The 14,045-nt window shown below is 31.4% G+C and overlaps 1 protein-coding gene across 1 annotated transcript; it reads right to left on the reverse strand.

Annotated features, from left to right (window-relative positions):
- Positions 1-2,149: 2,149 nt before the first annotated feature.
- On the reverse strand, positions 2,150-14,042 carry LOC139493728 (ruvB-like 1). Its single transcript, XM_071282043.1, has 10 exons — positions 13,612-14,042; positions 9,651-9,737; positions 9,070-9,286; positions 8,416-8,573; positions 7,635-7,784; positions 6,955-7,018; positions 6,178-6,376; positions 4,899-5,001; positions 3,993-4,084; positions 2,150-2,763 (listed from the first exon to the last, which is right to left on the reverse strand). Exons 1-10 carry the CDS (start codon positions 13,750-13,752, stop codon positions 2,604-2,606), a joined length of 1,371 nt encoding a protein of 456 aa, XP_071138144.1. The 5' UTR covers positions 13,753-14,042; the 3' UTR covers positions 2,150-2,603.
- Positions 14,043-14,045: the final 3 nt, after the last annotated feature.

A 14,045-nucleotide genomic window follows, 5' to 3' on the forward strand; every position in this document is an offset into this window, starting at 1 on the left:
AACGATGTTATTTGGGGCTTTATCTGCGGGGACAACAACATATTTGTCATGAAGGTCGGATAGGTCTTTTGCAACATTTTGGTCTTTAAAGATTGACGTAGCATGGGCATTGATGGACCCATTCAGTTTCTTAATTCTGATTTGTATCAACGACCTCCCTGCCTTAATCCATTCGGAAAGAGTGTCTACGTCTTCCTTCTCGCGCTTAGCCCATTGCCTGGCATAATCCTCGACTGAATCCATCAAAATTTTAAAGTTTTATTTCCAATTGATGGATTTAGGCTCACAATATTTTGAACCTTTCGATAACACATTTCGTAGAGAAGTGTTATTAACAATGTTAAGGTCACCGGTAATAACATGGCCAGCAGGATTATATGTGAATTGGGAACTAGCACAAGTGCAATCAGGAGGTTTAGACTTGAAGTCGTCAATATCGAGATCCTGCAAAACGCGTTTGTAATTGAAAATTTTAGTTGCAATAGGTTTGGTATAGGTATAAGAAATTATTGGTACAGACTGGTCTTTGAAATAAGGAGGTTTTTTCGATTGAACTAATTTATGATGAAGGATATTGCCTAGGTTGACGCCATCGAGACCTTTTTTGGCAAAGGAAAGATTTAGAAAAGATCTTTTCTCTTTTTCATCTTTTCCAATGCGAACTGGCTTGAAAAGTCTGTGACTTGCAATATCTGAAATTATAGCTTGAAGTTTGTATTGGTTTGAATGAGGGTTTGTAACAGTGGATTCCAAACATAAATTGAACAGTGAATGAAGTTTTGAAAGGGGTGATGAATAAAGTTTCGTGCGAATGTGATGAATACCTAATGGCTTTTGTATGAATGGCAGCAAGTCATTAATAGAGACATCATGCAGAGAAGGTGATGTATAATGACGATGACCATGACTGCGTCTACGTCGAGGAGTCGAGTTGAAAATATTCATCACATTCACCGAGTTACATGAAGGACTAGATAGAATACCTATACCATCAATTTTGTCATTGCAGCCATAAGGTGTTGCAGTTCCCAATTGTCTAATCCAGTAGTCTTCTTTTTGTCTACGGAGAGTCGTTGAAAGATTAGGATTGTTAGAGCTATGGTATATCTTTTCGATAATGCGAACTGTCATAGAAACGATGGAATGATCGGGCTGATTGAAATACTGGTATAGAATGTCGTTAGCATTGAGGTTAATGTCTGATCTATGACCGCACATACGTTTGTTTAGCCTTCCTTTCGTTTCACCGACGTATATCAATCCGCAAAGGTTGCACTCTAATCCGTAGACCACATTTATCGATTTACAATTCAGATCATCGTAACCTCTGGTAAAATATGACTTCTTGGTCAAATTGCTAGTGAACTCAGCATCTGTAATTAAAATAGCACAAGTTTTGCAGCCTTTGGTCTCACATTTTGAAATGCGACAGTGTTGTACTGTGTCATCAAAAACCAAAATGTCTTTAAGGAGAACTGAACATGGCTGTATATGTGTAATATTGCTATTGTCACTAGGACGACGATCTGAATGAGTCGTGTTTGAGATATTTGTCATGTCTGGTGATGAGAGGACACCTGCCATATCAGACGACACCGTGTCCATGGTGACGTCTGTTTCGGACCTTTTTATACTGAGCGACGTCCGAGCCAGTTTCCTGTTTGATATTCGTAAGTTCATGCAATTGTAGTTTTGCTACTGGGCGAATGATGTCCTCGGGGACAAAATGTCCACCAGCAGAGACATCGACCCAGTGGTAATAAAAGAGGGACGAAAGATACCAAAGGGATAGTCAAACTTGTAAATCTAAAACAAACTGACAACGCCAAGGCTAAAAATGAAAAAGACAAACAGAAAAACAATAGTAAACATGACACAACATACAAAACTAAAGAATAAACAACATGAACCCCACCAAAAACTAGGGGTACACTCATGCAATAGTGGGACATATATCTACAGTGTAACACTCTTGGTGTGTTTAATGTTATATGGCAGATTTCTGCTTCCTGGATCTTACACTGACAAAGCAGTATCGCTGATTATGATGATTTTTACTGAGGTTGTTCTCTTATATTTTATAAGGGCCAATACATGTATTTTAAAAATAAATAAGTGATTTTTTTTCATATTTATTGGTCATCATAAATTTTTACAAAACAAATATAAAGACAAAAATAAATGACTATTTACAATGTCCATAACAATTTCAATAAAACAAGAACACATTGATCAGATCTTAATGTAAATGTTCTAACACTTCTTATGTAGAAAATACTTATTTGCCATGTTGTCAATGATACATTGCACAAAATTTTAATACATTTTTCAACACTTAGCTGATAAATTTCTATGCTGAACTGTTTAAAAATGAATAAATAATGAAAACGAAACAGCAACCCTAAAACACATTAAAATCAGAAAACCTTTTTGAATCTTGTCTTACAACTTTACTTATATCAAATATGTCAAGTAAATATAAATTTATTTCATATATTTGTCTTAATTTTCTATTGTAGGGTTCTATAGCTGCATTTCAATAGTGATGATTCTTTTACTTTGTTTTAAACAATATTCAGTTTTCATCTCAGGTATCATTTAGTTTATTTCATATATTTGTCTTCTTGTTCTGCTAGTATTTTGGCTGATGCCTTAGCATCATAAAATAGTTTATTGATTTCTTCTATCTCCTCTTTTGAAATGGCATCTTTTCCATTGATTCTTGCTAAGAGATTTGATGGTGTCAGTAGCTGCACAGAGTACCTATTAATAAAACACATACGTCAATAAATCTTCAACATATTTAAGTAAATTATCATAAAACTCTGCAGATCTGTTCATATATAATTATTTTCAGTAAACCACGCAAACAAATGAATGTTAATTTTGAAAGTGACCAGAGCAGTTTTATATCTTACAACTTTTTCATTTTTTTAATTTAATTTTTAGATATTTTCCATTATCTATAATACTAAAATTACGAGGTCCAATTTGTCAGTCGTCATCGGGTAAAAACGACAAATCAAAGAATTCAACTCTATATATAACTAATATAGGACAATGGTGTAGATTAAAAATTACACCACTCTAGACCCTTTTGTTTTCCACATAATTAATATTGCCAATAATTAACAAGTTCCGGGTCTAATCCGATACCGATACCAATAGTATATTCACCTGTTAGCTATTACCTTATCTGTACGTTCCGCATTTGACAGGCGCACCACCAAACGGTGTATTTAGGATTTTGCTATATACACGGGTCATAATTAAAGGGCTGACACTACTAAATTCAATCATTGTCAAATTGTTCCCTATTGTAGCTTTATTCAGCAATCGGCAAGACTTTCTAAGATAACTAATATAGGACAATGCTGTTGATTAAAAAATACCCCATTCCTGGATAGCCTGGACCTTTTGTTTTCCAAATAATTAATATTTCCAATAATTGATAAGTTCCAGGTTGACGGGTTCAAACAGAAAGATTTGAAAGCTGTGTATCTTATAATCGACATGACTTTATCAGATGACAATACCAATTACTAAAATAAGGCTTAGGCATAGTTATATACTTTAATTCAGTCACGGATCCGCGATATCACGGGTGTGTACTTGTGTAATTTAATAGTGTCCACAATGTCAATATATGTATTTGAATTTTCTATGTCTACATTGTTCTTCCAAGCCCCTTTGGAAATCACTTATGATGGCTTAAAAATGATGATTTGATTCACAGTGTGAGAACTTTTTAGCTTCTTTGTTGCTTATGTTTTCAATATCTTCATTTGAAAAACCTGAAAATCTATATTTTTAATCAAGCTTGAACTTTCATCTTTATATATTGGTGAGATAAATATAACCTTTGATCAGTTTTCACATAATGCGAGTTATTTTAAGAATAAGACTGAATAATACAGGCTGTAAACTCTTTTCATAAAAGTATCCTTGTCATATTAATGCTTGTTAGCCTTTATATAGCTAGTGTATCATACCTTAATGTTGTCTGTACTCCAATCTTTCCTAACGACAGTGCTGAATCTTCATCTAATGTAATGTTTTCTGTTGTTGCTCTAATCTTTAAGATCTACAAGACATAAAAATGTTGTTATAGATGATTTTTTTTGTTCTCTAATACATTGTATAAATAATATATCATATGACATCATTTTTCACTAAATAAGAAAAGAAGTTAAACACATATATAATTAATTTATAAGAATTCTGAAAGTGTCCCTCTTCAGTGATATGCACTAAAATATGTTCAAGTTTACTTTTGGAATATTTTTACTGAAGCAGTATCAATATCTGCTGAAAAAAAAAGATTTCAGTTCCAATTCAACCTCATTCAACAAAGAATGTGCTCTTACAAGCTCTAACAGTTGATTCACATTCTCTTCAATTTTTTGTTTTGAAGAAATTTTGGAAAAAAAAAAATCACTATACATTTTACCACAGATTAAGTACAACTTTGAAGATATACATGTACAGTGAAAGTAATTTATGTAAAAAGTTATTTTTTTATGACGACTATTAATGTGAACTTAAATAATTTTAAAAATGAGGAAAAGAACCATTTTCAAGCAAAGTTTTGTTATTCAGAAAAAATTAAAGTGAAAATGATTACGTAAAAATTTGAGTCTATACCATCAAACTCTAATTATTGTGTATTTTTTAAAAAGATGTTAGGGAAGGCAAAGAATGGGAAGACTGTCAGATGAAATATTTTACAGTCGTTGAAGCAAGATGTTTTTCTGTATATAAATTGTGCGAAGTTCACTTAATTTTTTAAAACTTTTGTGTCAATTTATTTGATGAAATAAAGGCATTATGAGATCGAAATGTTTTCTCTTGGTGTATGACATGTGCACATCAGTACAAGTTGCATTTTCAAAACCAACCTGAACCATTTCTTCCTCTGAGTATGGTAATGTTCTGATAATCATCACTCTGTCCAATAAATCCAGAGGAATGCCATGAGGTGCAACAATATCTTCAGTTCCTCTGTAAATATAAGTAATCATAATGAGTTTAGACATTTGATGTTATCTTACAGTAATGTATGCCAAAAATAGTTGGTTTACTTTTTTAAACTTGGGTTTGTGCTATTGCCTATTTAAAAACAAAAACTTACATAAATAAAAGCATTTTACGTAGTTGTAAATAAACTTTGAGATACATGTCAATCATAAAGTTTGCAAGATTATTACAGTGACTAGACTGTCAGTGTAGCTCTCCACCAATTGCAACTCATTCAAAATTTTGACCAAATTGCAATTTGTTTTATTAAACCAAATTGTTCAACTGGTCAGAATATTGAACAAATTGTTCAGTCAAAATGTGAAAGTGCAAGGTGATAAAATAAAATATACTTACAATCCTATAAGACTTTAACTCCACTTTAATGATGTTGTGACAAAATTAGTTTATCAGTTTGTATAGTTATATTATAGTCATTTCCATGCTGAAGAGGAACTGTTTATTTTGAATTGCTATAAAATTGTCCAAACTATTAGAATACTTTTAGAAAGAAAAAACTATATGAAAGCTTAGTTTGGACAATTTAATAGCAATTCAAAATAAACAGTTCCCCTTCAGCATGGAAATGACTATAATATAACTATACAAACTGATAAACTAATTTTGTCACAACATCATTAAAGTGGAGTTAAAGTCTTATAGGATTCTAAGTATGTTTTATTTTATCACCTTGCACTTTCATGACTTGGCTGTGGTTTTCTACAGCAGTTGGTTCAAATTTCTGACCAGTTGAACAATTTGATTATATAAAACAAATTGCAATTTTGTCAAAATTTTGAATGAGTTGCAATTGGTGGAGAGCAACACTAACAGTCAAGTCACTGTAGTAACATAGTGTGCTAGATACCTAATACGATATACATGGGGTCCGTAACTGCCATATGGGGTGAGAGTGATATATGGGGTCGGTAAATTCCATATGGGGATACAATTTTCACTCTCACAGCATATGGAATTTACTGACCTAAGATATATCATATTAGGTCACTAGTACACTATGTAACTAATAAAATTTCTTATGGATTAATTCAAACAAGAGCTTTTACCTGTAATAGGATCAGTAATTTCTTCTAAAATTAAGAACTTGAGGACATTTTTTTGAAGATTCTTTTTTATTTAACAATATCAGCATTTACCTACCTGATTGTACATTTCCCTCGGTTTGTTGCAAATATAACAATTGGTGCTATGGTTGATTCCAAAGCTCTGTGAAGGTAAGTAAAACATTCTATATCTAACATATGTACTTCATCTATAAATAATACTCCTGGCACAAGTTCAGCTATACCCTGGTCTATATATTTGTTTACTACTTTGTTGATTTCTTTTCTCAACTTATCTGTAAAGAATAATAGTTAATGTCAATATCAGCGCAGAGAGAAAAAGACAGTTTATGTATGTGATAAAATTTATACAATGCCAAATTATCATGAAGATATGAGTTGTAGCTTTTCATTTATTGGCTCCCTTCAATGAGACTAAGCGCAAGACCTCATCATTTGATGAAAAAGAAGTAACTAATGGAATACTGCATTTTAATAGGAAGTGCCCAAGGAAGTTTAAATCCCATAGAAGAACATTATTTTAGGTTTTTTTGTATCAGACAATTGTCATTGTATCATGTAAACAGAATGGTCCTGTGTATCATGGGCAAAGATTGGTCCTATGTAAGTCTCTTTAAAAGAAAACAACCCTTGCTTCAGAAATATATTATGGGCACATACTTTTTATAATTATCAAAATTACAAAAAGAAATTTTAAACAAAATTTGGTCCTCAAACCATTAGAAGCAAACCTTTCACATTGACATATTTGCTTTTTGGGATCATGCTCTTTCCCATATTATGATGAGTGTCAAATGCAGTTGTTTTCAATTACAATTATGAAAAAAAAAAAGTGATAAATGACAAATTATACCTGTAATTTCTGTTTTCTTTGGTTTCATTAACTGACCCATCATTGACATAATATCTTGTCCTCCCTGCATAAAAACAAAGAACAGTCTATAATTAATTGATTGGTGTTTGTGTCCATTTTCAAAATTTTGTATGCATACAGTATAACTGTTTTATCTACTGTTTTACAGAATATTATTGGGAAAATTATCAATGAAATCTGTTAAACTTGACACTAAACTTAATTTTCTTTTCCTATAATTCACTGGAGCTGACCCTCAAGCTAGAAAATCACTGGCATATTGTAAAACATCAAATCTATTAAAACTTAGTAATCTGTAATGAAGGTATTTGCATATCATGTAAACAGTTTTTCTTTTCTGTGATACCTTTAAAATATGATAACTCCAATCATATTATACATTTTATGAATTTTCTGTCGTGACATTTGTATTTCTTTGCAATCTCAAAAATAACTGTCATTTGATTCTCAAAACAGCTAGCACTTTATGGAGTGCCTTCAAGAAAGGAAATCAATCTTCTGCAGACATTTGACTGTTTTATGCAATGAAATTCAATACCCAATTGCAACTGCTAGTTAAATTTAGGACACAAAATGGCTGGCTATGTCAACCCCCAAGTGTTGACTGTTGGGCAGTTTACATATTTCAAACAAACTTTATACTTATCCAGGGACATTACCTGTGGTCGAGCATTAGCTATGTCTAAATCATGGAGTGTAACATCTTGTATGACTTCTTTCTTTTTGTGAACATCACCTTTAGGGAGTGGTACATACTCCTCAGCCTCTAAATCAAACTCTGTGGCATAGGAATCAGATCTTCCTTGTCTCTGAAAATATTTCAATAGGAATTCAATAGACATAAATATTTGATTTGATGTAAGAGTGAAGACACAAATTTCTATTTTGAATATCTTGTGTTGTTCTGATGCTGTAACATAGAATATTTCCCCCAACACATTTTTACTTTTTCTATGTGAAATGATGCTCCTTATGTCTGCAATACACCTTATCGCTAATCCAGGCTGACCCCAGAATATGTCCCGCTCAAACTATTGACGTCATACAACAATCACTTTTCCATTGTGGCGTCAGATATTTTGTATTATGACGTCAAATTTTATGGGAACCTGTGTGATGTCCAGTAATGGCGGACAAATAGTGATAAGGTGTAATGTAAAACATGATTGACTTCTATCTTTTTTTAATTTTACCTTATAAGGTTACCTATAAATTGAAACAAGATAAGAACTGTAACTGAAAATCTTCTTCTCTTCATATTCTCATACTAAAAAGTGAAAACATACAATTGATATGTAAGCAAAGCTATCAAATTGTTTGGCCATCTTACAATTCAAATTCTATAATCAAAATCTGACAGCCTTGGAACTTGTAAAAGTTAAACTACTTGTTAGACATTCTTATTCATTCTAAAACTGTTATTTTACAGCTCCTAGTTACCTTGACTGCACCACTGTTAGCCTCTATGTAAATAACATCACCAACTTCTACTTTCTCTTTCTGTAGACTTTCATATATAGATGGGTCTAACTTAAGTTGTTTTGTTCCTTTGGCTGTTTTCAAACCAATTACAACATGGCTAACTGTCTTGCCATATCCTACAAAGACACATGTATATCATAAAATAATAATTTTCACTATTCATCAGTCAGAATAATTGCAAAACTATTGTTGACAATTTTATAGTCAACAACAAAGTTTATACAATGGTTGTGTATGCTTGCAAATTAATCTTAATATCCAATCATTTGCACCCATTCTACTTTTAATTATCCAAATAAACTTTTTTCAAAAAGCCTTGACACTATTTTTACTTTATGTATCTACAAAGAGCTCCCCCTCAACCAACTACATGTATTTAACTTGTGTCAAGATTGTTTATCACTCATGGTTACCCTTAACACCTCTTTTATGTCATGTAACATTGGTAAACTACATTGTTTGACTTAACTTTTATAGAAAAGACAGAAAATTTACATTGCATCAATCAGCATGTTTCCCAATACAGTATTATAACTTTGAACTATTAAAGTATGTTTAATAAAGAATCGTTAAAAAACTTTCTATTGCCATTTGGTGGCATATAAAACATACCTCCCATGGGATTTTCTGTTTCAACTGGAGACATCTCAGTCACTTCTCCTTCATAGACTTCTTTTGTTTCTTTGATTCTGAGTCCAATAGCTCGTCTAAAGTTCTCCATCAATACTTCAGTCTTTTTAATCTCAGTTGAGTATACTTCACTACCAACCATAGGACAGAAAGGGACTTTTGATCCTAGTTCCTGGGCAACAGCTAATGCTATGGCAGTCTAAAGGTAATAATTACAACTCAAGATTAAAATAGTCTGGAAAGTGACAATGTTTCCCTTTTTTTTTTCATCAACACATTTAGACGTTAAAGTGTTAAACGATCATTTGTCTGATATCCCAAAGAGTTATCAGGAGGGCATTATCATGGGTGATCATTTAATAGAGTAGGAGCTTATTTAACTGTAAAATATCTTTTTTACTTGGAATTTTATACCTCTAGTAATTTAAAAAGCAATTTGCCAAATTATGATGTTTTGACTTGAAAGGATGGAATATAAAGTAAAAGGTGCATAACACTGTTTGTTATCTCCCTTTCTTTAAAACATTATCTTATCATTAACACAAGAAGAGAGTTTACATTACCTTGCCTGTTCCTGGAGGACCTGCCAACAATACAGCTCTACCTGCCATCTTTTTGGATCTAATAAGTTCTACAACAACACCAGCTGCCTAAATATAAAATAACATCATTTTTAAAACACTAATATTCATCATTGACCTTTTTTTAACAAAATCATTAGGTTCACAAGCAGTATCAGACATAAATTGTTCAATAGACCTCGATGGCTGAGTGGTCTAACTAAGCATGTAACATATATAAATCAGAGTTCATGAAACTTCATTTTTTCTGTCAAGGACTTACAAACAACAAAAATTCCTCTCAGTCAGGCTGAAAAATAATGGCTTCAGCTTTATGATGACAAAGGAAGATTTCACAGCAAAAATCATAATGGTCTTTCAAGATGTCATATTTGGACTATAATTCAATGTATTGTACCCATGTGGGGTTTGTTCCCTTAAGTTACAGAAATTTGATAAATACAAATGCTGTTTTATTCATACCTGGCTGATTTGTAACTAGATTGTTTGGTAACCCTTACAGAAACTTTCGTACATATTATTACATTATTTATTTTTATTAATTATTTTAGTACATGGTTATAATTTTGTATCTCTAGTTTTTACCTAATTTAACAGTTAGACAATATATATATATATATATAAAATTATATGAGTCTAAAAGATTGTGTAACAATACCGATAAATAGATGGAAAAAAAAACCCACTAAAAAGTGTTGAAATATCATGGCACAAAGATGGAAAAACTAAACAGATGATATAAATTATACAATAATCGCAAATATTTCGGCTCAACAAATGGCCTTCCTCAGTGTTAAAAGTTTTAACAATACTGATACATAATGTAAAAGGTGTAAAAATAGATCAGTAATAATACAGGTATTTATTTATCGGTATTGTTACACAATCTTTTAGACTCATATAATTTTTCCTGTTTGTGTAGTATTGTCAATTTTGATGATCCAATACCTATTAAGGTGGCTCGGGACCTTTTCGAAGTTTCTATCAGAAGTGCCGTATTTTTTGTTATTTTATTTTTTACCGAAATTGAATCAAATTGGTCGAAAAAAAATAGGGGGTCACGGACCATTTAAGCTCAAAATTTTACTTTTAAACAGGTATGTAAAAGGGAACATTTTTCAATGAAATGATAGGGAAAATAGAGGTGTTGACATATTTTTATCGAATTATCAAAAAAACGTTCTATAACACTTGGTCCAAAACTGAAATATAAAAAGCTGAAATGAGCAAATAAAAAAAATAGGTCACCGATAAGGAAAAAAATATATTTTGCCTTAAAACCCAAATTTTGGCGGGAAAATGGTGAAAATGGGTAAAATATCATTCATATCATCCACCATTTTCTACATTTGAAAATGCCTGTACCAAGTCAGGAATATGACAGTTCTTGTCCATTCGTTTTTGATGCGTTTTGTTATTTGATTTTGCCATGTGATTATGGACTTTCCCAATTGATCTTCCTCTAAGTTCAGTATTTTTGTGATTTTACTTTTGACCCTCTAACAAATACGGATTATAACGAAAATATTCTATTATTCACAAAACTACAATGATTTAACATTTCTAATCAATCAAAATATTTAAAAAAAATAGATCGAATTTACGACAAATACTTTTGTAATTCATGCGTGAAATTATGCGCAGTCGAATAGTCCCGAGCCACCTTAAGTTAACTGGTTGGTAGATTCTTATAGACTCTATATATAAAATTATATATATATATATAATAATTCACTATTTCTGTCTCTGGAAGTATATAGTTTAAACATATTTTATTGTTCAAAACAAATGGATTAGACACAAGTTTTTCAACTTAGTTCCGTCTTCTCCATAATAGAGATATAGATATACAGTAAAAGATTTATTTAAAATAATGTACTTTTTAAAGACATATGAAACGAGTGACTAGTGAAAAATTATGTTTATCCAATTCTTGAACCAATTCATGTGTATATCATCAACTTAGTTTTCTGTGATTGATTTTATCAGGTTTTCACGCAAACATATCGTATAATTGTCGATTTCTTTTTTCTCTCTGTCTGTTATGATGTGAAAATATGGCAGCTAATTGTTTGTCATGTTTTGATTGTCACCTTATAGTAAACAAAGAAGCATGGATATTGAGCACGTGTATAACAAGTACCATCAGATAATAGTTTATTTCCATGACAGATACATGCGTATTGCGTTCACCTGATTTTTAAGAGAAGGGTCGTGCTAAGGTCACTTGCATACGGAAAATATGTCAGCATATTGATTCCTGGAAGCAAGCAATTAAAAAAAAGTAAACTTCTTCTAAGATTTAAAAGAATTTTCTTCAGAGAAAAGTATATGTGTACATAAGTTTTATAAAGAAAACTTTCCATTTAGTTATAAAAAACATAATGTCATATACATCATTTTTTTTAATTTGAGGTTTCATATATGACTGAGATAAACTGATTGTACTAAAAACAATTGTACTTTAGAGTAAAACCTGTATAAAACAGCCAGATTTGGGATAATGCAAGGGCTGGTTTGGACAGTGGTGGTTTATACAGGCTACCATTTTGAAAGGGAGATATTGACTTGTGTCATCAGATATTTTCCATGTAAAAGTATTTGTCATTGTAAATTGTAGACTATTAAAAACAAAAACTTTGAAGGGGGGAAATCGTACTTTAATTCTTAGTTGGAATAGAGGGGAAACCAGTTAATTCAGGGTCAGCTTTACCAATGTTTGACTGTATGTGCTTGATATAATATTTATACCAACATTGTATCTTATTACAATTTCATTTTGAGCAAACGGCCCATATTTAGGTTATACCTGCCTCATATTACTGACTGTCTTAAACCTGTCTCATATTCATACATGTACAATACATATAAAATCTTACAACTGAATTCAGTCTATTGAAAGATGCTTATAAATGCAGCCAAGAGCTTCACAAATCTAACATAACTTCTTGGTTCTCATTTGTTAAAAAAGTGTTAGAAGTTTTTGAAATTAAACAAGAAGTAAAACATTTCGGACAATATAAATTTTTGAACATATCTAGTAAATTAATTCACACTAAATATATTAGCAATTGGTATGCTAGCCAAAATAAAGCTTCTGATGGAAAACTGTTTAATTATGTGAAATTTAAGCAGAATTTTGGTTATGAAAATTATCTCTCTTTAATTAAGAACTTTGATTTTAGAAGATCTATATGCAAATTACGTATTTCTGCTCATAAGCTTCAAATTGAAGTTGGTCGTTTTTCAAATATTCCACGAAATGAAAGAATTTGCAAAAAATGCTCCTCTGGCTGTGTTGAAGATGAAATCCATTTTTTAACTAACTGTGAAAATTTTAAATCGGATAGAGATGCTCTCTTTGACTTTGTTTGCCAAAGAATTCCGAATTTTTCTATACTTGATAATCAGCATAAATTTATTTATTTATTAAACTGTGAAGACAATCAGGTCCTTAATGCTGTTGGTAAATTTATTAAAGTGAATATGAGTTAGTAATTGTATTGTAACTGTATGTAAAAAATTGTTTGTATCTATGTATCTATGCAAATCAATATTCTTTTGCCTTATTCATGTATGCTCTGTATGCCCCTTGTGGGCCCTTAATTGGAAATAAAATATGTTCTGTTCTGTTCTGTTCTGTATAACAACCTAGTTACTAGGTTAGTTCTAGTTACAAATCGACAATACACCTTATCACAGTTTGTCTGCCTTTACTGGACATCACAAAAAATCCTGTAAAAGTTCAAGCGGAACAGATCTCTAAATACATTGTGATAAGGTGTATGTCCAGCACAACCTAAGGCTATAGCATAAAAATAAAGATTTAGATGAATTTCACTGGTTTTTCAAGTGTTATGTTTTTGTTCTCAAAATTCAAATTTGGGTATTCTTATAATTAATCAGCAGAAAACAATGTTTAGAACTTTCTAGAAATTTATACCTCTCGAGCAAGTTCTTGTCCGACTAAACCAGCTGCATTCTGAATTGCATAGCCATTTTCATCCAAACCTAATCCTTTAATGTGACTGTGTGTAGCAATTCGTTGAGTTTTCGTGGTACTCTTCACTTCTTCGATCTTCATCTTTGTTCTTTGTCAGAGTTATAACTACGCAGTGCAACTATAAACAAAACTTTACACGAACCGGCACGCTACAATCGTGAAAAACAAGTTTATTGTCTACAACTTAAATCTCCTTTTCTAAAACGTTAAAATCACACAGATTTTTTTCGTATACTTTACGACACTAAAATTCTATGATTTTGCATATATTAATAAATTACCTCTAAAATATATCTATAACGACTTATTTATAATCAGATGATGCTTAAAGAATAACTGCTTAATCTCGGTTTTAAAAGAAAATATTTTACGAC

Source organism: Mytilus edulis, chromosome 1, assembly GCF_963676685.1.
Source record: "Mytilus edulis chromosome 1, xbMytEdul2.2, whole genome shotgun sequence".
In the NCBI taxonomy this organism is placed as follows: Eukaryota; Metazoa; Mollusca; class Bivalvia; order Mytilida; family Mytilidae; genus Mytilus; species Mytilus edulis.